The sequence below is a fragment of the Chrysemys picta genome, chromosome 22 (genome assembly GCF_011386835.1).
Source record: "Chrysemys picta bellii isolate R12L10 chromosome 22, ASM1138683v2, whole genome shotgun sequence".
Taxonomy (NCBI): domain Eukaryota; kingdom Metazoa; phylum Chordata; order Testudines; family Emydidae; genus Chrysemys; species Chrysemys picta.
Genome location: NC_088812.1, coordinates 4,331,915 through 4,358,179, shown reverse-complemented (window position 1 = coordinate 4,358,179; position 26,265 = coordinate 4,331,915). Strand labels below are relative to the sequence as shown.

Genomic DNA, 26,265 nt, shown 5'->3' with positions numbered 1-26,265 from the left:
TCTTGTGGTTGCGGCACCGGGCTGGGCCTGAAGAGGTCAGGCCTCAGCTCCTGTTTCTGCCACAGACTCCTGGTGTGACCCTGCACAAGTCACTCGATCTCCCTGTGACTCAATTCCCCACCTGTGAAATGGGGCTAATAAATCCACCCAGTGTTGATTTAGATTGTAACCTTGTCCAGGCAGGGGGTTGTATCTGGGTATGTCCAGTGTTTAGCACAAGGGGCCCCTAATCTGAGGTAATACAAATAATTAGAACAGGCCTATCAGCTCCCAGTGAGAAAAGCCGCTTTCAGCGCAGATAGATCCCTGCTTACTTTGCCTTTATATCTATTTATAAAACTCAGCATTGAGGAAGAGAGACTCCACCTCCCCTATAGCAGCTTGGGCCAAAGGGCCCCAAGTCTGGGATCTTGATTCCCACAATGGCCAATGCCAATTGCTTCAGAGGAAGGTTGAAAAAGCCCATAATGAGACTGGCCAATTGTGCCAGGCTGACCACAGGGAGAGGTTCCCCCCTGTTATTTTGTCTGCCTCTTCGTGGCATGGCTGCCTAGGTGGGTTGAGCAAATTCTTTCTTGTCCCCTTGTGGCGAGAAGTTAATTCCCTGGAGCATGAGACTAGATTAGCCTGGCTTTAGCACTTCCTCTGGCTAAGAGAAATAGCTCTTATGCCGGCCTTTATTCCAAGGGCCATTCAAAGAAATTGCACCTGATTGTAGAAGGGGAGCTCTTACCTTCTTTAATGATTTCCAATATTTCCATGGTGTAGTAGTCAGAACCGCCCACTTCTTCACTTCTAACAAGCCTGGTTTTATACACTTAAAAAAAAGGAAGACATACAAAACACCAGTTGAAGGTCTACAGTACTTTTCTGTAGAGAATTCAGTGTGTAACTGACTCCCAAACTGGCTGTGAGAAAGATGGTCCCATGGTGAGGGCAATAGCTGGAGACCTGGGTTCGTTTCTCTCCTCCACCACAGACATGCTGCGTTACCTTGGGCAAGTCACTTAGTCGCTCCATGCCTCACATGTAGTAGTAGGATTTTATGTTTGTATTTTGTATGATTTAGAATGAAGGATAAAGAATAATGAGATAATGTAGCATGTAGTAAATGTAGTGGTGTATGATTTGATCATATGCTGCCAGCCACCCGTTTTGAATAGGAGAAAGGAATGGCCTAATGGGCCAATTGGCAAAGATGCATCAGCCGGAATCTGTGTCTGGGCTGAGTTCAAGGCAGTAACAAATGTTTAAAGCTCACTACGTTGTTGTAGGTTTAGCATTTTAAAATCAGTAAAAGAATGCCATGATTCTTTTGCACTGCAACTTGATATTCCTGTTCAAAATGTTCTGTGTAAATTAATTCTGTTTCGTGTGTAAATGAGGAACATACGTGTTAAGAGATATGTGTGAAGGCCATCGCTGAACTAGATGTACAAGGGAGGAACCGGAGACAGACGCAAGGGAGCCAGGAGGCTGAACACGCCCCTATTGAAATGTCAGAGGCGGGCAGATTGACAACTCTAAAGATGAGACAGGCACCTATCAATGGGGACAAGACAGCTGTGATAAAGAATGGGAAGGACAATTTAAGAAAACAAGCACTCATCAAACAATAATTGATTACAGCATGACGGTGCACAACTCATTGTTCCCAATGAAGGAAAATCACTCTATAAACAGAGTGCCTTGCCATGAAACCCTGGGTTCATCCTGCCAAGGCTTCCCCGGAGCATCGTGTCACGACCGATGGAACCCGGCTCCTCCGTACCCATGATCAACCTAGCTGGCCAGTAGATTGATCCGGACTCTGGACTGGAAACTATAACATCGACTGGCGGGACAGTGTGTGTGTGTATGATGTAATTGAATTCATATTCTAATTGTTGCATCTTCAGTAAACAATGTGTATTGCCTTTTACCCTGAAAAAGATCACAGCACAGGAGGTTGTGAGGATAAGCATATTAAAGATTGTGAAGTGCTCAGATACTAGGGAAATGGGGGGCAGATAAATACTTAGGGTTAGATTGAATCTTAACCAGTCATCTGATCTTGTTCATTTCTGGGAGTTTAAGGTCCCAAAATCTCATCAGGTTTCTGCCCCAGCAGATTCAGACCTTACCCCTGATTCAGCCTCAAAGGCAAACTTTACAATCCAAATCGAATTCCGAACCCTGTCTCTGCGCCCTCCTCATGGAGAAAGACTCCACAGATGCAAATCACAGATTTACCATAATCCACTCCAGGTTCACAGGCTTCCTCCATTCGCTTGTTCAGGGTGATGGGACCCTCTATCTTCTGCTGCATGAAGCAGCTTTCTATGGGGAAGGAAGATGGGTAGAGAATCACCAAGGGAGACCATAGTTTCAGCTCTGTTATTAGTGACCCACAGGTGCCCATCTATTTGAATCCTGGGAAAGGTGAGCCGCGCTAACCCAAACAGTGACAGGCCCACCTCCTTCGACAAGGGAGCACCCATGGAAAAAAAATAGGGAGTGCTCAGCACCAATCAGCCACAGCCATTCGGCGGGGCTGCTGATCAGCTGTTTGGCTGCTGGCAGGAGGCACTTGGCAGAGAGCAGCGGGCCTTGGGGGAGGGGGTGGAGCGGAGGCAGGAAGTGGCAGAGAGAGGGTGGGGTCTCGGGGGAAGGGGCAGAGTGGGGGTGGAGCACCCACCGGGAAAAATAAAAGTCAGCGCCAGTGCTATGGGGCACGGTAAAAGAAGAAACAAGGGACGGAGGGGTAGGTTGCAGGGTCTAAATGAGGCGATCCTGAGCAGACCGACTCAGACACTCTGCAAAGGAATCCGTAGACGTTGCCCAGAGGAACTCTGCCTGGATGTATGAAATAACCAAGGACCATAAATAGGCCTGGCAATCACAGCTCACTTCCCTCTCTGCACTGATGGATATCAGCCTGGGTCAGCGCCAGGAGGAGCCTGGTCACAGGACTTAGTGGAGCTGCAGATGGGGAATCAAAGGTGATGGGAAGGACAGATCCGGAGACTGAGCGCCTCTCTGTGTGCCCGGCAGACAGCCGGGCTACAGCAAGTTCCCCACTGAACAACGGCCCCACCAATGGGTCTCCACCCTCTTCTAGGGGATCCCTTCCTAAGAGTCAGCGGGGAGTGGAGCCTCCATGGCTCATTCAATACTTGGCCTCTGTGCTGAAACTGACAGCGGGGGGGTTTAGGGGGGCCAGCTCTGGGCATCCTGTAATAAGAGGACCCAGATATTTTCAAGAAGTGCCTGACTTCATGTCACACCCCCCACCCCCAGACCGGATTCCAACCACTGAAACAGCTGGTATGTTTCCACTGAAGTTTCATAACCAGGGAGGAGCATCCCTGTCGAAATGGCTGGAAACCCAGCAACTCCTGCATCCCAGACTGCCCTGCTTCAATGTGTGCAGCCCCACTCCACGGTGTGACTAGTTCAGTCACGGAGACCCCCTTGGGACTGTCACCTGAGTGCTGAAACTACCTCTGAGCCCGTTTTATTTGCCACCTTGGGACTTTAGAACCCTGTCTTGTTGAGCAAGACAGGCCAGCCTGCTGCAACATAGCCCCAGGGTCTGAACCACGCCCCCAAAGCTGCAGATTAAACTGAAAACAGCTCAGCAAGTTCTCCTGTCTCCAGCACCCAATGGGATCCAAACAACAAATAAATCCGTTTTACTCTGTATAAAGCTTATGCTGGGTAAACTCATAAATTGTCCGCCCTCTATAACACTGATAGAGACATAGGCACAGCTGTTTGCTCCCCCAGGTATTAATTACTTACTCTGGGTTAATTAATAAGCAAAAGTGTTCTTATAAAAAGTAGGATTTAAGTGGTTCCAAGTAATAACAGACAGAACAAAGTAAGTTACCAAGCAAAATAAAACAAAACACGCAAGTTTAAGCCTAATGCATTAAGAAAGTGAATACAGGTAAATCTCACTCTTAGAGATGTTCCAATAAGCTTCTTTCACAGACTAGACTTCTTCCTAGTCTGGGCCCAATCCTTTCCCCTGGTACAATCTTTGTTAGTTCCAGCTCAGGTGGTAACTAGGGGATTTCTCATGACTGGAAGCCCCCTTTGTTCTGTTCCACCCCCTTTTATATCTTTGGCACAAGGCGGGAATCTTTTGCCTCTCTCTGGGTTCCCACCCCTCCTTCTCAATGGAGAAGCACCAGGTTTAAGATGAATTTCAGTATCATTTGACATGTTCACATGTTCTGTGAGACCTCATTACCCGCTGGCTGGCACACAGGTATACAGGAAGGCTTACAAGTAAACAGAGCCATTTACAATCAATTGTCCTAGTCAATGGGAGCCATCAAGATTCTAAACTACCATTAATGGCCCACACTTTGCATAACTACAATAGGACCTCAGAGTTATATTTCATATTGCTACTTTCAGATACAAGAATGATACATTCATACAGACACGATGAACACACTCAGTAGATTATAAGCTTTGTAATGATATCTTACAAGAGACCTTTTGCATAAAGCATATTCCAGTTACATTATATTCACATTCAAAGTAAATTTTCATAAAACATATGGAGCATATCATCACACACGGATCAGCTGGGTTGGCCCAGCCCCCAAGCCCCGGATGGGCAGAGAGGAGGAACTGACGTCTGCAATACCCGCTCCCTCCTGGTCACCCAGCTAGCTAGAGAAATTCTGCTTCTACGTCCTGCCGCCAGCTCTCCTGTGATTGGCGGGTGGGGTTGCCATTGGAAAAGAGAGGGAGGGACCACATATGAGGATAGGTGGTCAGGGAGGGTGGAAACCATCTGCAAATGTGGGGGAGAGGGGATAGGAGAGGGAGTGAAGGAAGATATTGAAACTCTGTGGGGGTGAGGGGCAGGATTCAGGCTGGGAAGGTGGGTCCTGGGGATTCCTACAGCCTCCAAGGCCTGTTCCGCTCCCGGGCCCAATCTCAGGCCCTGCAGTCCCTTCTGGGTCCTTTCTTGTCTCCCCTCCCCAGGCATGCATGAGTTCATGTGGGGGTGCATCCCCCACATATTTCCACTGAGGGTGCCCTCACCCCGACCCTGGTCCCACCATTCCCGTATGTGGTGGTGTGTAGCAGAGACACAGCTGGCCAAGAGTCAGAGCTTCAGGCTGGGGGACAGACTCAGGAACCATCCTGCCTGTGGCTGCCATGAGCCTGTAGCGCACGTGAGAATCGCCCAGAGCCCACAGGGAAGGAGGACCCAGATCGGCAATGGAGAGGGCTGATGCTGGGGGCCCCTGGGAGTGCACGTTTGCTGGTAAAGCTGACAGGGGACCCCCCACCAGAGGTGTAAGCAGAGACAGGACTCTCCTTACCTTCTGCACAGCGGCAGACTTCCCCGTGACAGATCTTATTGAAGAGCCCGCTCTGCTTAGACAGGCGGTAGAACTTGGTGCACCGGTCATCTAGAGAAAGATCAGAGACACGGATCATTCCCCCTCCCGCAGAACAACGGCCACAGTTTACAGCACCTAGGAGACAACCCAGAAGCCCTTACTCAAGCAGAAGTCCCCCCGGGTGACCCTGGGGAAGGGAACAGCAGTCTGTGGGAACGACTTTCTTAGCTATAGGAAACCATCAACTTGAAATGATGGGCTGGTGCTTGTTGGAGACACCCTCTTAATCACACTAGCAGCAAATTCACCGCTGGAGGTAAAAGGTGGGGAGATGGCAAGTAGGATAATTATTGCCAGTAGTCAGAGGTCCCTTTATTATTTTGTCTACCTTTGCATGGGTGTGTTAAGGCGATGAGCGTGACCATATACTTCCAACATGGGGTAATGTTAGAACAAGAGGAACTAGGAGGTGGGCAGGTAGTCAGACTAGATGATCATGATGGTCCTGTTTGGCATTAAAGTCTATGAGTCTAAAACCCCTGTGTTCTAATTCAGTAGTTCTCAAGCAGGGGGACACATAACCCTGGGGTCCGCACAGGTCTTCCAGGGGGTATGTTAACTTATTTGCCTAGTTTTACAACAGGCTCTAGAGCCCTGCAGTGGGACTGAGATCCCACAGGTCCTGCTACCAAAATAGTGGGAGCAGGATAAAAATTCAACAAACAATGCAGGAGCGGGTGGGAGTGGGAGTAGATATTGTGGGGCGGGATAGGAGCAGGATTGAAAAACTAGTCCTCATTCACCGCCAGCAACATGAACTCCACGGCGAGCAGTTGCCGCTCTCTGGCCGCACAGCTCTGAAGGCAGCGCTCCCGCCAGCAGCAGCTCATGCCCCCCTAATATCTGCGCTGCTGCTGGCAGCGGTGCTGCCTTGAGAGCTGGGAACTGGCCGGCAGCTGCCGCTCTCCAGCCACCGAATGACCAGGCTCATAAGTGAAAACAGGCTCACGTCTCACACTGAAATGTAAGTACAATATTTATATTCCAATTGATTTATTTCATAATTACATGGTAAAAAATGAGGAAGTCAGCAGCTTGTCAGTACTAGTGCGGCTGGGACACTTTTGTATTTTTATGTCTGATTTTGTAAGCAAGTCGTTTTTAAGTGAGGTGAAACTTGGGGTACGCACGGCAAATCAGACTCCTGAAAGGGGTACAGTGATCTGGAAAAGTCAAGAAGGGAGCGTGAATAGTGAAGAGCAGGAGATGGGGATTCAGGACGCCTGGGTTCTATTTCCAATGGTGGGAGGGGACTGTGTGTGCGGAAGCTGTACTTAGAGCTCTGAACTGGCAGTCTGCTCCCAGCTGTGCTACTAGCTGTCTAGGGCTTACCTGAGAGCAAGTCTCTCAACACCTCAGTGCATCCCCTCTGTGACACGGGGATAATGATACCTAAGTACTGCAGCAAAAGACTGCAAGAGGTAATGATACCAATGTAACCCAGAGCAGAATTTGAAGCCATGGTGCCTTGAATGGTGAGGAGAGCTGCGATCTGTTACCTATGGCGTAATAGTCGTAGACTGTGACGGATGCCGGCTGAATGAGACCAACTTCGAAAAACTGGTGAGCTTTAAACTGCAGGCATTCCTCCTCTGTGTGAGAAACCTGGGTGCGGGGGAAATAACAGGATTGCTTAGGCCAAAGGGTGGCTGGATGGAAAAGAGAGAATGAAAAGGAATAAAAGAGTGGGAGATGTTGGGGGAAAAAGAGGGGAAAGAGAAAGTGAGGCAGGTGGAGGAAAGAAAAACTAGAGAAGTGAAAGGAAAGGAAAGAAGAAGTGAATGACACAGAGAAGCAGATTCAACCTCAGTGTCTGATGCTGCATTTCCCACTGAAGTCAATGGACCTACATCCATATACACCAGCTGAGGATCTGGCCCATTCAGTTGTTCCTAGTGGAAAGCCTGAATCTGGACCAGTGAGTCAAATTTGGCCATGGGTTGCAGTTTGTCAACCTGCTGACGTCTGCGGGGATGCCAGGGTGTATCTGGGAGAGCAGTTTGGATCATCAGGAGCCCATGAAATTAACACAGGATCAGAGAAGCCCCCGTCGAGTCTTTACCTTGTCCAGGTAGATTATGAGGTTGCCTCTGTCGGACGGGGCTTTGTTGATTTCAAACTTGGAAATGTATCTGTTGACCCCTTGGGAAAGCTAAATGTGAACAAGGAAAAGCAAGAGGCATTGTGGGTAAGGCAGCGTCTCTGTGAAAGTCCTGCAGCTGGGCGAAAAAAACCCACCATCTCACTACGTGACTCAGTGGTGTCGCGCTTGTGATCACGTCTCCCATGATAGGATCTGCATGGAGGATACTAGCCTGCTATTTATTCAACAGCTAGGGTTGCCAGGCGTCTGGTTTTCGAGTGGAAAACTTGGTCGAAAAGGGACCCTGGGAGCGTCAGTCAGCAGCGCAGTGCGGCTAAGGCAGGTTCCCTACCTGTCCTGGCTCCGCACAGCTCCCAGAAGTGGCCGGCATGTCCAGCTCCTAGGCGCAGGAGCGGTCACAGGGGCTCCGCACACTGACCCTGCCCCAAGCGCCAGCTCTGCAGCTCCGATTGTCCAGGAACAGCGGCCAATGGGAGCTGCAGGGGCGGTGCCCGCAGGTGCGGGCAGCACACAAAGCCCCCTGGCCCCTTCGCTTAGGAGCTGGAGGGACATGTCACCGCTTCCAGGAGCTGCCTGAGATAAGTGCTGCCTGGCTGAAGCCCGCACCATGAACCCCCTCCTGCACCTCAACCCCTGCCCCAGGTTAGAACCCCCTCCCATACCCTAATGCCCTCTCATAGCCTGCACCCCTCCCCCCCTCCCGCAAGTCCACCCCTTGCCCCAGTCTGGAGCCCCCTATTGCACCCCAACCCGCTCATCCCTGGCGCCACCCTAGAGCCCACATCCCCACCCGGAGCCCTAACCTGCTCCCTACACCCCAACCTCATGCCCCAGCCTGGAACCACCTCCCGCACCCTGAACACCTCATTTGTTGCCCCACTCTGGAACCCGCACCCCCAGCGAGAGCCCTTGACCCCTCCCGCACCACAACCACCTGTCCCAGCCTGGTGAAAGTGAGTGAGGGTTAGGGAGAGTGAGCGACAAGGGGATGGCGATGGAGTGAGTGGGGAGGCCGGATTTTGGAGAAGAGCCGAGGCAGGAGCGGGGCCTCAGGGAAGGGGCGGGGCAAGGGTGTTCGGTTTCATGTGATTAGAAAGTTGGCAACCCTATCCACAGCTAAGGGAGCTGGTACTCTCGCTGAAACAATTGTGCTTTTCATGATAAAGGTCCCAGGTTCAGTGACCACAGTGTACCTGGGCTCAACCAATTTTTTTTTTTTTTTTTACTTTCATAACTGAAGCAGCAAGCCCAGAGGTGCCGGGGCTATGAACTGCCAAGCTGGTTATGGAGATGTGAACACCCATCCCCAAGGAAACTGAGTTGAGTCCCCAAAAGGCCCCCAAAACTGCCCACTGGAGATGACATTCCATCACCGACCTGGAGAGAACTGGTTGCGGTTTCCTAAAGCTGTTACCAATCCTTACAACCTTCTGGTCTCCCTCCAGGTTTAACCCTGGAGCCTGACTGTTCACCTGCTGCCTTGGATTTTCTCATCTGAAAGCCCCAGCCGAGCCACTGCATTGTTTATTACGTTCCCTGTTCTCAGATTACACTGACGTACTCTCTTAAGATCCTCCACGTCCGGTGAGAAGCCAGTAAGCATGGAGACATCGATGATGGACATTGTGGCATCAACCACACCGAGGAACCTAACAAGGAGAAGAGAAAATACCCTTTTGATCAGAATTCATCACTTGAACACTGATTTTGTGATCACTCCACCAGCTCCTGTTGCTTTATCATAATTTTTTTGGCCATTCCATAGAAAAATTCATAGCCCAGGATTCTCCAGGTACCCCCTGCATCTGTCCATCTATTTATCCTCATTAAAGGGCATTGTTCTCACCTGATGCAGATTTTAATATAGACTGAACGCATCGCTCCTTCCGGCTTCTTCACTAGAAACATTGCAGAAGAGAAAAGAAATTCATATCTCAGTGTAAATTTCATGCCAAATAAATCCTCTTTTGTTTTTTAGGTGCACTAACATGGCTTAAACAGGTCCTACAGTAGGTGTGAGAAATCCCTCAATAAACCTCCCCGCCCCTCCAGCAATCCATAAATAATTCTTCCCATCCGTGGCACGCAAACTAAAAAGCCTCTCCCAGCTGGGTGGCACAAACGAAATATAGTCTTGGGTTAGCAGAAAGGGGAACTGAAACAGACAGAGCCGGTGGGTGTGGACTTGGACAGCTGGGAAAGTTAAGAACAATTTATGGCTGGCTCGTTTCTGTAAAAGCAGTGCCAAAATCCCGGATCCCTCTATCCTATGCTGGTCTAATGTGTGGTCATGTCTCCCTCTACTGGCCAGCCCTAGCAACTAGCGATCAGCTATTCACAGCTAAAGGAAATTACTCCTTTAGCCCAGGCCACAGAGGCTTGTGTTTTGGGTGCTGAAGATCCTGACCTCTGTCCCAGGCTGATTTCACACCCAGGCTGTCTGGAAATGTGTGCACTAGAAGTCTGGGTCTGTCACCAGACTGCCTGGCATGGGCTCATCTCTACGTTAGAGAGAGACCATACCCAGAGTAGCTCGCCTGTGTTCCCATCCACATCCGATGCTCCACCTCTGCTGCTAACAAGTGCCAGGATGAGAGAAGGCAGCATCTGCTCCCTCATTAGTTGCAACCTAGAACATGTAGTAGCTGGAAATATTATTTAGTGCCTGCCCTATGGGTATAATTTTGTAGGACTCGGGAACTGGGAGAGTTTGAAGAAGCTTCACAAAAATACTTTCCAAAGTTAAGAATGTGATTGCAGAGATGGTGGTTGGTTTACACATTGGTGTCAATCCGCTGCTGTCCATGGAGTTAAACTGCTGTAACGGAGCCAAATTTGTCCAGATCTGAGGATTGACAGCAAGCTTCAGAAGAGAAAAGACAGGCGGTTACTTACCGCCCTGGGCTTCTTCGACCGATACCCTCAGGTCAAACTTCTTACACTGAGAATCATCCTCCCGTAGCTTTGCGTTATAAACCGTTACTACAGTTAAGGTCCCTTGTCCAGTTCCTTCTGCCTTCACAGTGAAGTCTGCATTCCGTTTGGTCTGTAAAGTTGATCCAAGGTTAATTTTCTTTTGTACTTCATTATTAATTATTTTTATTATTTAAAGACAGGGCAAATGAAGCTAATGAAGAAAATGAAGCTGGTGAGATTGACAGTCACTCACCCGGAGGGGCTGGGGGGACTCTGCAGAGACAATAGCATGAAGGAGAAAAAAGGTCACTCCCAGGCAGTAACTCTTTGATCTCCAGACATATTGCTTCTCCAGAGACAAGCCTAAATAGCAACCCATCCCCTCCTACTTCTGGATTCAGCTCAAAACCACACACTCCGGGTCACTAACCCTGGAACAATTTACCTCGGGATGTGTGAGGCAAACCCCAGCCAGCCCAGGGCTGATCACTCAGCTGCGGCGACTCACCCCTCCAACGGAGCCTGCAGTGACTATCCCTGGTCAGGGCCCAGGCCAGATGACCCCCAGGCACAAGTATTTCACTGTCCCCATTAGAGCTGAGAGTTACTCTGAACAACAGCTCTAGTTGGCCAGGGACCTTCCTCCGGCCTTGCAGTGTTACAGACGCCCCAGGCTTCTGGCCTGCCCTTGATCCGGTTCCTGTTCCTGCCCCAGCCATGCCCAAGCCTTGTTCCATCTCACTTCAGCTTTGTCTGTGCCCTGCTCCAGCCCTGTTACAGACCCGCTCCAGCCTGCATCCTCCTCCTGACCTCCCAGGCCCTCGGACTGACTCCAACCTGGCTTTGACCGGTGGCCTGCAACCGGACTCTGACTGCAATTGATTTGGCTTATCTGTGGATTCTGACCCACGGCCTGTCCCCAGACCCTGATTTCAGCATTGCCCTTGGCCCAGTCCCGACTCTACTGCCAGCTCCAACCACCAGGCCTGACTGCCTAGAACCGAGAGCCTGACAGGATGTGGTGGATTCTTCATCATTTGAAGACTTTAAGTCAACATTGGATATCTATCTATCTAAGAGACATCTCACAGCTCAGCTAGAAGTTATGGGCTTGATGCCGAAATTAGTAGGTGAGATTCTCTGGACTGTGTCATGCCGAAGGTCAGACGAGATGATCATAATGGTCTCTTCTGGTCTTAAAAATCTGAGTCAAAAGTGTGGATGCATTTGGATCTGGTGCCAGGAATATGAATTCCCCTCCCCCTCCCAAAAGGGTTTGGATAGGAGGTTCTAGTCAAATCCCCTTTCTCTATAATCAGTGGTCTCTACTAATCACACAGAAAGCATGATACCTCTGCTGTTCGGGCCACCAGAGCGTTGTGATTTAAGATGCTGTACTTTATCGGATTAACACGGCCCGGCAGGAGAATAGTAACATTCAAATTCAAGTCTTTGTACTGTGGAACGTCTATCTGGTACTGCGCAAGAGCCTGGAACACCATGATGGTCGCCTAGAACACCAGAAGAAAGACAAGAGGGTTACACCATATTGTCCTATTGCTCTGAACATCTGACAGCTTCTAAATTGACTTTTTAATGAAGAGGAACCAAAAGTACAATGAAAGAAAAAAAACAGTTACTCACCTTTCGTAACTGTTGTTCTTCGAGATGTGTTGTTCATGTCCATTCCAATTGTGTGCGCACGCACGTATACGTTGGCCGGAAGATTTTTCCCTTAGCAGCATCCGTAGGGTCTGCCTAGGTGCCCCTTGGAGTTGCACCCTCATGGCACCTAATATATAACCCTGCTGACCAGCCACCCCTTCTGTTCCTTCTTGCGGGCTACTCTGACAGAGGGGCAGGAGGGTGGGTGTTGGAATGGACATGAACAACACATCTCGAAGAACAACAGTTACAAAAGGTGAGTAACCGCTTTTTCTTCTTCGAGTGCTTGTTCATGTCGATTCCAATCAGGTGACTCCCAAACCAAATCTAGGAGGTTGGGTCGGAGCTGTCCATTGATTGGAGTACTGCTCTACCAAAGGCCGCATCGTCTCTGGCCTACCTAGTAATCGCATAATGCGCAGCGAAAATGTATATGGATGGCCACGTTGCCGCCCTGCAGATTTCCTGGGTGGGGACTTGAGCCAGGAATGCTGTTGATGAAGCTTGCGCCCTTGTAGAGTGCGCCGTTATCGGGGGGTGCTGGGATCCCTGCTAGATCGTAGCACTCAGTAATGCAGGCCACAATCCATGATGAAATGCACTGGGTCGAAATCGGCTGACCCTTCATCCTGGCCGCTATTGCCACAAGAGCTGTACCGACTTCCTGAATGGTTTTGTCCTCTCGATGTAAAAGGCCAGCGCTCTGCAGACATCTAGAGTGTGGAGCCTCTGCTCCCTACTACTCGAATGAGTTTAGGGTAGAAAACTGGGAGGAAACTGTCCAGGTTGATGTGGAACTGCGATACAACATTCTGGAGGAAGGCCGGATTGGGCCTGAGCTGAACCTTGTCCTTATCAAATACGGTGAAGGGCAGCTCCGACGTTAGGGCCCTGAGTTCAGACACCCTCTGGGCTGAAGTTATCACCACCAGTAATGAGACCTTGTAAGAATGGTAGAGCAGGGCGCAGGTTGCTAAAGGCTTAAAGGGATGCCCCATGAGCCTAGAGAGGACCAAGTTGAGGTCCCAAGCAGGAACCGGTTGGCAGATGTGCAGGTACAACCTGTCAAGTCCCTTCAGGAAGTGGCTGACCAGAGGGTTAGCGAAAACTGAACAGCCCTGTACCCCCGGATGGAAAGCTTGAGATGGCAGTCAGGTGCACTCTTATAGAAGACAAGGAGAGACCCTCCTGCTTCAAGTGGAGAAGATCATCCAAAATGTGGGGCACTGAGGCTAGTGCCGGGGGCAAGATGCACTGCGCTGACCAGATTGAAAATCTCTTCCACTTGGCCAGGTACATGGAGTGGAGGGTTTCCTACTCCAAGAAGGACGTGTCTGACTTGTTCTGAACAGGAAAGCTTGAACAGATTCAGCCATGGAGCCTCCATGTTGTGAGATGGAGCGACTGCAGGTTCAGGTGTTGGAGACACCCATGATCCCGAGTGAGAAGGTCCGGGAAGAGCGGCAAGGTAATCGGGGCTCCCACGGACATGTCTAGGAGAGACGTGTACCAATGCTGACGGGGCCAGGCTGGTGCTAAGAGAATGACGCAAGCCCAGTCTCTGCGGATCTTGTGGATGAGCAGTATAGGTGGCAAGGCGTATAGAAGAGGTCCCCCACAATGGAAGAGGAACGTGTCTGCTGTGGGACCCAGACTGTGATTCTGGAAGGAGCAGAACTGCTGACACTTCCTGTTGCATCACGGGGTGAAGAGATGGATCAGGGGGCAGCCCCACCTCTGGAAGAGCCAACATGCGACGTCCGGGCGAAGGGACCACTCGTGGCTGTGGAACGACCTGCTGAGGTGGTCTGCCAGCTTGTTCTGGACCCCGGGAAGGTACGACGCCTGTAGATTAACTGAGTGTTCTATACAAAACTCCCATAGCCTGAGGGCTTCCTGGCACAGGGGAGAGGAGCGTGCACCCCCCTGTTTGTTGATATAGAACGTTGCAGTCATATTGTCCATTATGACCGATACACATTGACCTGTTAGATAAGGGCGGAATGACTGACACACTAGGTGCACTACTCTGAGCTCCCTGACGTTGATATGAAGACCGAGATCTGTCTGCGACCAGAGGCCCTGAGTCCTGTGGTCCCCCAGATGAGCTCCCCATCTCAAATCTGATGTGTCCGTCACCAGCCCTAGGGATGGCTGTGGGGCAGCGAAGGGAACTCCTGAGCACACCTGCTGAACGTCCGTCCACCACCGGAGCAAGTCGAGGATAGGGCGAGGCAGGGTCACGATCCGGTCCAAGCTGTCCCTGGCAGGTCTGTACACTGACGCAAGCCACGACTGAAGCGGCCAAAGCCTGAGTCTGGCGTGTTGTACCACGTACGAACAGGCTGCCATGTGCCCGAGAAGCTTCAGGCAATTTCTCGCGGTGGTGGTGGGGAACTGCATGTGTCCCTAGATCATGGTGTTGAGGGCCTAGAATCTCGCCTGCAGGAGGGATGCTCTGGCTTGAGTTGAGTCCAGTACCGCCCCATGAACTCTATCCTCTGGACTGGGGACAGAGTCGATTTGGCTTTGTTCAGTAACAGGCCTAGATTGTCGAAGGTGGCTCTGATAAATGCCACCTGAGCTTCCACCTGAGCCCTGGAGCGGCCTTTGACCAGCCAGCCCTCGCGGTACGGAAACACTTGTACCTGTTGTCTCCGCAGAAAGGTGGCGACGACTGCCATGCACTTGGTAAATACTCGAGGTGCTGATGACAGGCCGAACGGGAGGACAGTAAATTAGTAATGGGAACCATTGACCAGAAACCTGAGGAACTTTCTGGGGTTGTGCGCGATTGTTATATGAAAATATGTGTCCTTCAAGTCGAGGGCAGCATACTAGTCTGCTGGATTCAGTGAAGGGATGATGGAGGCCAGGGAGACCATGGGGAACCTGAGTTTCCTCACAAACTTATTGAGGTCACGCAGGTCCAGGATAGGTCTGAGGCCACCTTTGGCCTTCGGTATTAGGAAATAGTGGGAATAGAAACCCTCGCCCCTGTGTTCCAGTGAAACCTCCTCCACCGCCCCTGGTGCTAGGAGCAACTGCACCTCCTGAATGAGAAGTTGCTCATGAGAAGGGTCCCTGAAGAGGGATGGGGAAGGAAGGTGGGAAGGCAGGAGGGCACAGAACTGGATGGAATATCCCCCCTGTACCATGCGGAGCAGACCAACGTGATATGGGACCATGCACAGTGGAAAGGGGATAGTCATGAGGAAAATGTAAGGCGGGGTAGATCCAGTCTCTGGTCTGGAACGCCGTCCTCGATCACACCTTCAAAAGGCCGGTGTAGGGCCAGAGGGCGGTTTGGGCTGGCCAGAGCCTTGATTAGCAGAGGGATGTTGCCTCCTCCTGCCACTCCGGTTCCTCCTCCGATAATTGACTTGGCGGTTCTGCTGCTGGAACCTTTTAGGAGGCTGCGGGCGGAAGTGTCTCCACTGTGTGGCAGGGGTATGCAAGCCCAAGGATCTGAGGGTGGCTCGGGAATCTTTTAGGCTGTGGAGCCGTTTGTCCGTCTTCTCTGAAAACAGTCTCACCCTCAAACGGAAGGTCCTGAATGGTTTACTGGACCTCGTAGGGTAACCCTGAGACTTGCTGTCGGCCCCCCCACTGCATAGCCACCCCTGTCGCCATCACTCTAGTGGCAGCATGGGCAGCATCTAAAGCTACCTGCAAGGAGGACCAGGGCACTAATTTCCCTTCTTCCACCAAGGCGGTGAACTCCAATTGGGAATCCGAAGGGATGAGCTCCGTGAACTTTGCCATTGCCGCACAGGTGTTATAAGAGTACCTGCTCACAATGGCCTGTTGGTTAGCAATACGGAGCTGCAAACCACCAGTCGAGTAGACCTTTCTACCCACGAAGTCTAGGCATTTAGCGTCCCTGTTCTTTGGGGAAGGACCTTGGAAACCTGTCTCTCCCGCTGGTTAGCCGCCTCGACAACCAGCAAGTCCAGAGGTGGGTGGGAATATAGATGCTCAAAGCTTCTTGATGACATGAAATACTGCCACTCATTGCATTTGGCAGTGGGTGGCAGGGGGGCCCGGTGCCGACATTGGTACTGGGGCCGTAGGTGTCTGCATCGAGGTCAACATCAACAATGGTGCAGGAGTGGGAGACGGGTGCATCGATGCCGTGAAGGCCGGTGCCGAAGTCGGAGCTGAGCACGGTGCCGGAGTCAACGACTGGGCTGGAGGCAAAGGGCAGATGCACCGCGGAAGGTGGTACGAAGGTGGTGAAGATGTTGCTGAGCGTGGGCCCTGGGTTCCTCCCTGGCCCTGGTGAAAAGCCCAGGGGGTCCAGAAGGGCCACTGAGGCGGGTTCTGCCACTGTGGAGGCCACGCCTGATGCTCTCTTCTGTCTCTACCCAACCTTACTCTACGACTTCTGCTCCTACCCGAGCAATAGGAGTCAGACTCCGACTCCAAGGTCTCAGACACTGAAGACCACGGAGGAGCTGGTCCTCGGTGCCTCGAATGTCAAGAGCTTGAGGAGCAGTAAGGCTCTCTGTTGGAGCGGGTAGGCGCCGATGGACAAGGCAAAGGGGAGCACCTCGACATCATAGCCAGCTTCCCTTTAGAGTGCACCGGAGGATGCAGCTATGTCGGTGCTGAGGGTTCCTCCCTGGCAGGCGAGAACGGTGCCATCAGGTGGACGAAGTGCTGAGCAGCCTGGTACGCTTCTGGCGTGGACGGGAGCTGCAGCTGCTGCGTAGGCCCCGGTGATCAAGATGGGGCCGGACTCGACTGCCACCCCTGGGCAGGAGTCGACACGGCCCCAGAAGGAGATGCCGAGGAGTGGCCCACCTGGGGTCGGACGTCTCCTGGCTTAGCTGGAGGAGAACGGTCGTCCAGCTTTTTCTTCTTTTGAGGCACTGGCAAGTGGGAGCGGTTCCTACTGTGAGATAGGCCCCGTGCGGAACCATGTCCCTGGAGGAGTCCTTCCTTGGTGCTGAACTCGCCGACGGCACTGGGGCGCTCCGCGTTGAGGATGACGCCGTAGGGGTCGGGTCTCTCGAGCCCGGGTCAGAGTGGGGGCATAGGGCTGCCTCCATGAAGATCACCTTGAGCCGCTGTTCCCTTTCTTTAAATGTTCTCTGACAGAACTCGCGGCAGATATTACAACAATCTTTCTGATGGGTATCCCCCCAGGCACCGTAGACCCAACGAGTGCGGGTCACTTTTCTGCATGCGCTTGGTGCAGGCCACAGAGTTCTTGAAACCCGGGGACCGCGGCATATCATGGTGCCGGGGCCAGAGTGGGGGAGGAAACCCCAATAAACACTGTACTATACTAAACTATTAACTCAAACAACACTAAGAACTAACTATATACAATGGAATAGAGAAGAAACTTGCTGAGCAAGAGCTAAGGGAAGTTCCAGCCACCGTCACTGGCAGTAAGAAGGAACTGAAGGGGTGGCTGGTCAGCAGGGCTATATATTAGGCGCCATGAGGGTGCGACTCCAGGGGGCACCCAGGCTGACCCGATGGATGCTGCTAAGGGAAAAATATTCCGGCCAACGTGCACGTGCACGCGCACACACCTGATTGGAATTGACATGAACAAGCACTCGAAGAAGAACACCAGGGTTCCACTGGGTGTCACGCAGGCAAAGGGTTATATGATAATATTACCTGGCTCCTCTGTCGTGTGTTTCATCAGTAGACCTCCAAGCACTTTACAAAGCAGTACAGTATCTTTATCCCCATTGTACAGATGGGGAAACAGAGGCACAGGGCAGGGAACTAACTTTCCCAGGGTCACCCAGGAAGCCAGTGGCCAAGCCAGGAATAGAACCCATGGTCAATAAATAAATCGTGCATGGTCAATTAGCTTCCCATGGCCCTTAGCTATTAACAGGGGCCAATTGTCAGCTGGACACAGCGCAACAAGATAGTGGCTCCTTCTATGTATATGTAACCCACACACCTCCATAGGGTGTGGTGCTCTATCCCCTCTAGTGGCACTGAGACCACTTAGTGCGAGAGATTAATGAGTATGCTACAGCCTTAGCTAAGGGCCATGTGGCTTTTAGCTCATGCAGGAGAGGCTCATGCATTTAGCTCCAGAGGTCCCAGGTTCGATCCCACCCACCGACAACCAGGATCTATCGGTATTACAAGTGGGGGCTTGTCCAAGACTCAAACACAGGACCTCTTGCTAAAAGTATGAGCCTCTATTGCCTGAGCTAAAAGCCCTGTGTCCCTTAGCTAAGGCTGTAGCGGATACATTAAACTCTCTCTCTAAGTTGTCTCGGTGCCACTGGAGGGGACAGGCACCACACCCAGGAGGTGTGTAGGTCACATATATAGAGACATCTATGCCACACACAGCACAGTGTTAGGGATAGAACACATGGCCTGTGACTCCAAAAATATATCAGAGGGGTAGTCATGTTAGTCTGAATCTGTAAAAGGTAACAGAGGGTCCTGTGGCACCTTAGAGACTAACAGAAGTATAAGGAGCATAAGCTTTCGTGGGTAAGAACCTCACTTCTTCAGATGCCATCAGGACCCTCTGTTACCTTTTCCAAAAATACAGACCACTCCCAGCAGAGCTTGTAGCATCCATTTAGGTAGAGAAAAGACAAGACTCGGTAGCAAGGAATGTAAAGGGGTTTCTCTACTGAGGCTGCTGGACACAGACAGACCCTATAGTTCCTAGTGGCCCCGTACCCCAGAGAAGGGAGGGATATCTGAGGACACTCCATAGTGATCTTTATTTAGCTGTCACTAGCAGTAGGGCTTTTATCCTCTCCAGTGCCTTGTATAAGAACAGTTTAAAAAAAATCCAAAAATAATAAGTTTACAGTTCTACTCAGCGATGGATTAAACCCAAATTTATTCAGATTAGTCATGATCCACCATGGCTTTGTCATATGTACTCAGACCATTGGTCGTACACGCCTGGTACCCTGTCTCCAGACTAATGGCCAAAAAACAAACAAATGCCAGAATGAATCCAGATGTGCGTGTGTTTCTGCCCATGGGAAGAGAAGGCCCATTGACTCCCTGGGACAACTCCCTGTCTTAAACTGAAGCATGTGCTCACACCCATCACCTTGGCAGGATGCAGCCTCTAGTGAGAAGATTCAGTCATACTCCTATGCTGGTCTCCGCCTTAGATTAACAATGGCAAAGACCTGATAGGTCACATTGCCCATCTCCCAGGCAATGCAGGATTCATAGATTCATAGATTCTAGGACTGAAAGGGACCTCGAGAGGTCATCGAGTCCAGTCCCCTGCCCTCATGGCAGGACCAAATACTGTCTAGACCATCCCTGATAGACATTTATCTAACCTACTCTTAAATATCTCCAGAGATGGAGATTCCACAACCTCCCTGGGCAATTTATTCCAGTGTTTAACCACCCTGACAGTTAGGAACTTTTTCCTAATGTCCAACCTAAACCTCCCTTGCTAACAAGGGATTGTTCTCTTCTGGGCATTCTCCAGGGCTTTCTACAATGACTCAAGTGATCGGAATCCCATCCCTTCCGATGGGAGACCTGCCCACAAAAAACAGTCTTGGAAGGATACCCGGGATTATAAGGATCATACTCACTTGGGTAGATCCATATCCCCCGCCGTAGTAGTTCTGCTCTCTCAGCCATCTGACTATGGGACCGGTCAACTCATACTTCTTCATTTTCAGCAAGGCCAGCAAGGCGTACGAGGTGCCCTCAATGTTGAAGGTGCGGGCGTTCAGCTCTTCCCAGCGATTTCCCTCTAGGCAGCATCAAAGAAGGCGAGCTAAAGGACTCTTCCCAAGGACATCCACTCATTCTGAGCAGATCTGACTGGACCATGCCATCGCCTGACTACTTCCCCAACTTTCCGCATGGAGGATCGGTAAGTCGAACTGATTGTTGCCCCTTTTGGGCCGAGCAGCTACCCAATATTTGGGGTCTTGGAGGATTGTTTCAATTAGGATGAGGAATTGGTGATAGGCCTCAGGTATTTTCTCTGGTGTAAACTGGATTGCTTACGAAAATGCACAGAAAGTCCCACTTCCCTGAGCATAAGAGAACCCAACAGCACGCAACTTCTTTGCTGAGAAATCCCCAAGTCTGCCCCTGAAGTGAGTTCTAGGCCCATCAAGCAATGTCTCTCTCCTTGTTTCATAACACTTCTCCAGGCTTTCAGCTGGTTTCTGCCTCTAACGCACAGGGTGCAAAACCAACATACTAGTCCCTATGTTTGCAATCAGGGAAACCCCTCAGCCCACATGACTTAGCTCTTTACCTGCTGTGTGCCTTGGGCAGTCCTTACATTGTTTTTAGCTGTATCAACTACAGAAAGAGTCTTGATTGCTCCTTTCACTGAGTCTGAAAGAGTGTCTGGCACACCCATTAACTTCAACAAGGGCCTGGTCTGCACTTAAAACTTAGGTCGTCATAGCTGTGTGATTCAGGGCATGTGAAAAATCTACACACACACACCCTTCCGGAGCGCTATAGCTATGCCAAACTAACCCCTAGTGCAGACACAGCTAAGTCAATGGAAAAATGCTTCAGTTGACCTAGCTACCGTTGACCATGGGTGTGGACTCCCTACAGAGATGGAAAACCCCTTCCATGGGTGCAGTCTGCATCTACAATAGGGGGTGATACCGGCATAGCTACAGCACCGTAGCTGTGCCGCTCTAGTCCCTGCATTGTAGACATAGCCAAGGTCAGTGACCGTTTTGGGATCAAAGACCCACCTGGCACTTTTCAACATAACATTGTTATATCTAGACAACAGCTTTGTCCTGCCCTGTTTTAACTATCCCAAACAATGGGGCAAACTCCATTTTCCTGGTGAGTAATATTGTTCTATATCCTCTGAAATTCCCCTTTCCTCAGTTTCATCCAGTTACATCCTCTTGACCCACACTTTTCTCTCTCTTTCATTTCGGGTTTTACATCCTTTAAGTCAGGGGTCTCAAACTCGCGGCCCGTGGGCCATCTGCATCCCGTGAACCTCTCCAATGTGGCCCGCGGGACTCCAGCAGTTTTGGGACTGGGTTTTTCCCTTGGCCCCACCTGCCGCCCCCGGGCGCTCCCCTCCCCCGGGTGATTTAAAATGGTCTAGCGGCCCAGCAGCGCAGCGGAGCTGAGAGGTGTCTGCCTACTCCCTCCATGTGTCTGCCGGCCCCGAGCACCCCTGCAGCTAGTGGGAAGCTGTGGGGGTGGTGCCTGGGGACAACAGTGTGCGGAGGCTCCCCGGCCCTCTATGCCTTGGAGCCCCAGGTAAGCACCGCACCCCCTGGCCCCCTCCCAGAGCCTACACCCCCACCCCCTTCCCACCCCCCTCCAGCCCCCAAACTCTCTCCGAGAGCCTAACCCCCCTTCCCACACACCCCTCTCACCTCCAAACTCCCTCACAGAGCCTGCACCCCTCCCCGCATACTCTTCCCACCCCCGAACTCCCTCACAGAGCCTGCACCCCCTTCCCACACACCCCCTCCTGCTCCCAAACTCCCTCACAGAGCCTGCACCCCCTCCCCACATACCCCCTCCTGCTCCCAAACTCCCTCACAGAGCCTGCACCCCTCCCCACATACCCTTCCCACCCCCAAACTCCCTCAGAGCCTGAACCCTGTTCCCACATACCCCCTCCCACCCCCAAACTCCCTCACAGAGCCTGTACCCCCTTCCCACACACCTCTTCCCACCCCCAAACTCCCTCACAGAGCCTTCACCCCCTCCCCACATACCACCTCCCGCTCCCAAACTCCCTCAGAGAGCCTGCACCCCTCCCCCTCCTCCCTCCCAGAGCCTGCAACCCCACCCTCCTCCTGCATCCCTACCTCTTGCCCCAGCCCAGAGCCTGCATCCAGCACCCAAACTCCATCCCAGAGCTTGCACCCCAGACCCCCTCCCCCACTCAAACTCCCTCCTGATGCCTGCACCCCAATCCCCTACCCCAGACCTCCTCCCCCACCCAAACTCCCTCCCAGACCCTTAGGCAGGTAGGGGTGGAATTTTGGGGGGCAGGTTCTGAGCGGCATGAGTGACATTATTGGCCCACTGGGAGGATTTGAGGACTGGCCCTGGCCCTAGGGTATATTGAGTTTGAGACCCCTGCTTTAGATATACGTACAGGGCTCTCCGATTCCTCCTGAGGACAAGTAATACCATATATCTCTGCCACATCCAGAGCTCAGACACATGGGTGTAAATCTGGAGTAACTCCACTCAACCCAGGAGAGTTACTCTAGATTTACACCCAGCCCAATCAAGTTAATAGATTCATAGACTTTAAGGTCAGAAGGGACCATTATGATCTTCTAGTCTGATCTCCTGCACAACGCAGGCCACAGAATCTCACCTACCCATGCCTGTAACAAACCCCTGACCTATGTCTGAGCCATTGAAGTCCTCAACTTGTGGTTTAAAGACTTCAAGCTGCAGAGAATCCTCCAGCAAGTGATCAGTGCCCCACGCTGAAGAGGAAGGTGAAAACCCCCCAGGGCCGCTGCCAATCTGCCCTGGAAGAAAATTCTTTCCCAACCCCAAATATGGCTAAACCCTGAGCTTGTGGGCAAGACTCACCAGCCAGACACTCAGGAAAGAATTCTCTGCAGTAACTCAGATTCCCCCCCCCCCCCAATCTAACATCCCATCACAGACCATTGGGCATATTTACCGCTAATAGTCAAAGATCAATTAATTGCCAAAATTAGGCCATCCCATCATACCATCCCTTCCATAAACTTATCAAGCTTAGTCTTGAAGCCAGATATGTCTTTTGACCCCACTGCTCCCCTTGGGAGGCTGTTCCAGAACTTCACTCCTCTGATGGTTAGAAACCTTCATCTAATTTAAAGTCTAAACTTCTTGATGGTCAGTTTATATCCACTTGTTCTTGTGTCCACATTGGTACTGAGGTTAAATAATTCCTCTCCCTCCCTGGTATTTATTCCTCTGATATATTTATAGAGAGCAATCATATCTCCCCTCAGCCTTCTTTTGGTTGGGCTAAACAAGCCAAGCTCTTTGAGTCTCCTTTCATAAGACAGGTTTTCCATTCCTCGGATCGTCCTAGTAGCCCTTCTCTGAACCTGTTCCAGTTTGAATTCATCCTTCTTAAACATGGGAGACCAGAACTGCACACAGTATTCCAGATGAGCTCTCACCAGTGCCTTGTATAATGGTACTAACACCTCCTTATCTCTACTGGAAATACCTCGCCTGATGCATCCCAAGACCGCATTAGCTTTTTTCACAGCCATATCACATTGGCGGCTCATAGTCATCCTGTGATCAACCAATACTCCAAGGTCCTTCTCCTCCTCTATTACTTCCAAGTGATGCGTCCCCAGTTTATAACAAAAATTCTTGTTATTAATCCCTAAATGCATGACCTTGCACTTTTCACTATTAAATTTCATCCTATTACTATTACTCCAGTTTACAAGGTCATTCAGATCTTCCTGTATGATATCCCTGTCCTCTGTATTGGCAATACCTCCCAGCTTCATGTCATTCGCAAACTTTATTAGCACATTCCCTTTTTTTTGCCAAGGTCAGTAATAAAAAAATTAAATAAGATTGGTCCCAAAACCGATCCCTGAGGAACTCCACTAGTAACCTCCTTCCAGCCTGACAGTTCACTTTTCAGTATGACCCATTGTAGTCTCCCCTTTGACCAATTCCTTATCCACCTTTCAATTTTCATATTGATCCCCATCTTTTCCAATTTAGCTAATAATTCCCCATGTGGAACTGTATCAAATGCCTTACTGAAATTGAGGTAAATTAGATCCACTGTGTTTCCTTTGTCTAAAAAATCTGTTACCTTCTCAAAGAAGGAGATCAGGTTGGTTTGGCACGATCTACCTTTTGTAAAACCATATTGTATTTTGTCGCAATTACCATTGACCGTAATGTCCTTAACTACTTTCTCCTTCAAAAATGTTTCCAAGACCTTGCATACTACAGATGTCAAACCAACGGGCCTGTAGTTACCCAGATCACTTTTTTTCCCCCCCAATTTAGTTCCATTAAGCTGTTCGAGTTTGGCTGTGGTAATATCTATCTCCATATCCTCATTCCCATTTGTCATCCTACCATTATCCCTAAGCTCCTGATTAGCCTCATTAAAGACTGAGGCAAAGTATTTGTTTAGATATTGGGCCATGCCTAGATTATCCTTAACCTCCACTCTATCCTCAGTGTTTAGCGGTCCCACTTCTTCTTTCTTTGTTTTCTTCCTATTTATATGGCTATAGAACCTTTTACTATTGGTTTTAATTCCCTTTTCAAGGTCCAACTCCACATGGCTTTTGGCCTTTCTCACTTTATCCCTACATGTTCTGACCTCAATAAAGTAGCTTTCCTTGCTGATCCCTCCCATCTTCCACTCCGTGTAGGCTTTCTGCTTTTTCTTAATCACCTCTCTGAGATACTTGCTCATCCAGCTTGGTCTACAACTCCTGCCTATGAGTTTTTTCCCCTTTCTTGGGATGCAGGCTTCTGATAGTTTCTGCTACCTTGACTTGAAGTAAATCCCGGCCTCCTCCACCTTTAGATCCACAAGTTCTTCAGTCCAATCCACTTCCCTAACTAATTTCCTTAATTTTTTTAAGTTAGCCCTTTTGAAATCAGAAACCCTAGTCACAGATCTATCTTTGTTTATCCTTCCATTTAGTTTGAACTGAATGAGCTCATGATCACTCGAACCAAGGTTGTCCCCTACAACCATTTCTTCTATGAGGTCCTCACTACTCACCAAAACCAAATCTAAAATGGCATCCCCTCTTGTTGGTTCAGCAACTACTTGGTGAAGGAATCCATCAGCTATCGCATCCAAGAAAATGTGAGCCCTATTATTATTACTAGCATTTGTCCTCCAGTCTATATCTGGGAAGTTAAAGTCTCCCATGATCACACAATTCCCATTAGTATTTACTTCATTAAAAGCATTAAAGAAGTCTCTATCCATATCCAAGTCGGATCCCGGCGGTCTATACCACACCCCAAGCACTATCCCAAGGGAGGCTCTAATAGATTTCTTCCCCAATGTGATTTTTGCCCAGACAGACTCTAAAAGCTCAAATCTGGCCAAAAGGAACAAATCTATGCCTGTTATTCATTCCTCCTAAGTTACTCCCTCTCCAACCTCCTTTGCTTCTCTTCCCTGAACCCCATCCTGACTTGGCCACATCTTTCCAGTAGTTGATAAGATGCCCTCATTTACCTGTCGAAGCTCTCATGAGCGTCTTCTCGGTGTTCAGTTTCCCCACCATTGCTAAGGCATAGGACGCAAGAGCCACAGTGTAAGGTCTGGTTAGAGACTGGTACCTTTGGACTAAGTAGTCAGCGGCTTTGCTGATGCTGCCTTCGAAACTCTAGGAGGGGTGACAAAGAAAACAAAAGGAAAATCAAACTTGTGAGTTAGGCTGAGGTTTTGGGTGGTGTTCATGTAACACCGACAGACGCTGGTCGTCGGAGGGCAGGATCGAACCTGGGACCTCGGGAGCTAAATGCATGAGCCTTTACTGCATGAACTAAAAGCCCTAAGGCCCTAGAGCAGACTCATGAATCTCTCTCTAAGTATCGGGGTAGCCGTGTTAGTCTGTATCTACAAAAACAACAAGGAGTCTGGTGGCACCTTAAAGACTAACAGATTTATTTGGGCATAAGCTTTCGTGGGTAAAAACCTCACTTCTTCAGATGCATAGAGTGAAAGTTTCAGATGCAGGCATTATATACTGACACATGGAGAGCAGGGAGTTACTTCACAAGTGGAGAACCAGTGTTGACAGGGCCAATTCAATCAGGGTGGATGTAGTCCACTCCCAATAATAGATGAGGAGGTGTCAATTCCAGGAGAGGAAAAGCTGCTTCTGTAATGAACCAGCCGCTCCCAGTCCCTATTCAAGCCCAGATTAATGGTGTTAAATTTGCAAATGAATTTTAGTTCTGCTGTTTCTCTTTGAAGTCTGTTTCTGAAGTTTTTTTGTTCAATGATAGTGACTTTTAAATCTGTAATAGAATGACCAGGGAGATGGAAGTGTTCACTTACTGGCTTTTGTATGTTACCATTCCTGATGTCCGATTTGTGTCCATTTATTCTTTTGTGGAGGGACTGTCCCGTTTGGCCAATGTACATGGCAGAGGGGCATTGCTGGCACATGATGGCATATATAACATTAGTAGATGTGCAGGTGAATGAGC

General features: G+C 50.2%; 1 protein-coding gene across 2 annotated transcripts in view; it reads right to left on the bottom strand.

The window, feature by feature from the left end:
• LOC101950459 (complement C3-like) overlaps window positions 1-26,265 on the bottom strand; it is a 214,266-nt gene that overhangs the window by 130,509 nt on the left and 57,492 nt on the right. Inside the window, exons 28-38 of one of the 2 annotated variants that reach the window (XM_042844156.2) lie at window positions 25,286-25,436; window positions 19,665-19,828; window positions 11,784-11,942; window positions 10,411-10,561; window positions 9,362-9,413; window positions 9,077-9,164; window positions 7,474-7,563; window positions 6,911-7,016; window positions 5,331-5,420; window positions 2,233-2,319; window positions 734-817 (exon numbers count right to left, since the gene is read on the bottom strand). In XM_042844156.2, coding sequence (XP_042700090.2) covers window positions 734-817; window positions 2,233-2,319; window positions 5,331-5,420; window positions 6,911-7,016; window positions 7,474-7,563; window positions 9,077-9,164; window positions 9,362-9,413; window positions 10,411-10,561; window positions 11,784-11,942; window positions 19,665-19,828; window positions 25,286-25,436 — 1,222 coding nt within the window. The remainder of the gene's footprint in view (window positions 1-733; window positions 818-2,232; window positions 2,320-5,330; window positions 5,421-6,910; window positions 7,017-7,473; window positions 7,564-9,076; window positions 9,165-9,361; window positions 9,414-10,410; window positions 10,562-11,783; window positions 11,943-19,664; window positions 19,829-25,285; window positions 25,437-26,265) is intronic. The other variant, XM_065576278.1, reaches the window with a different exon arrangement.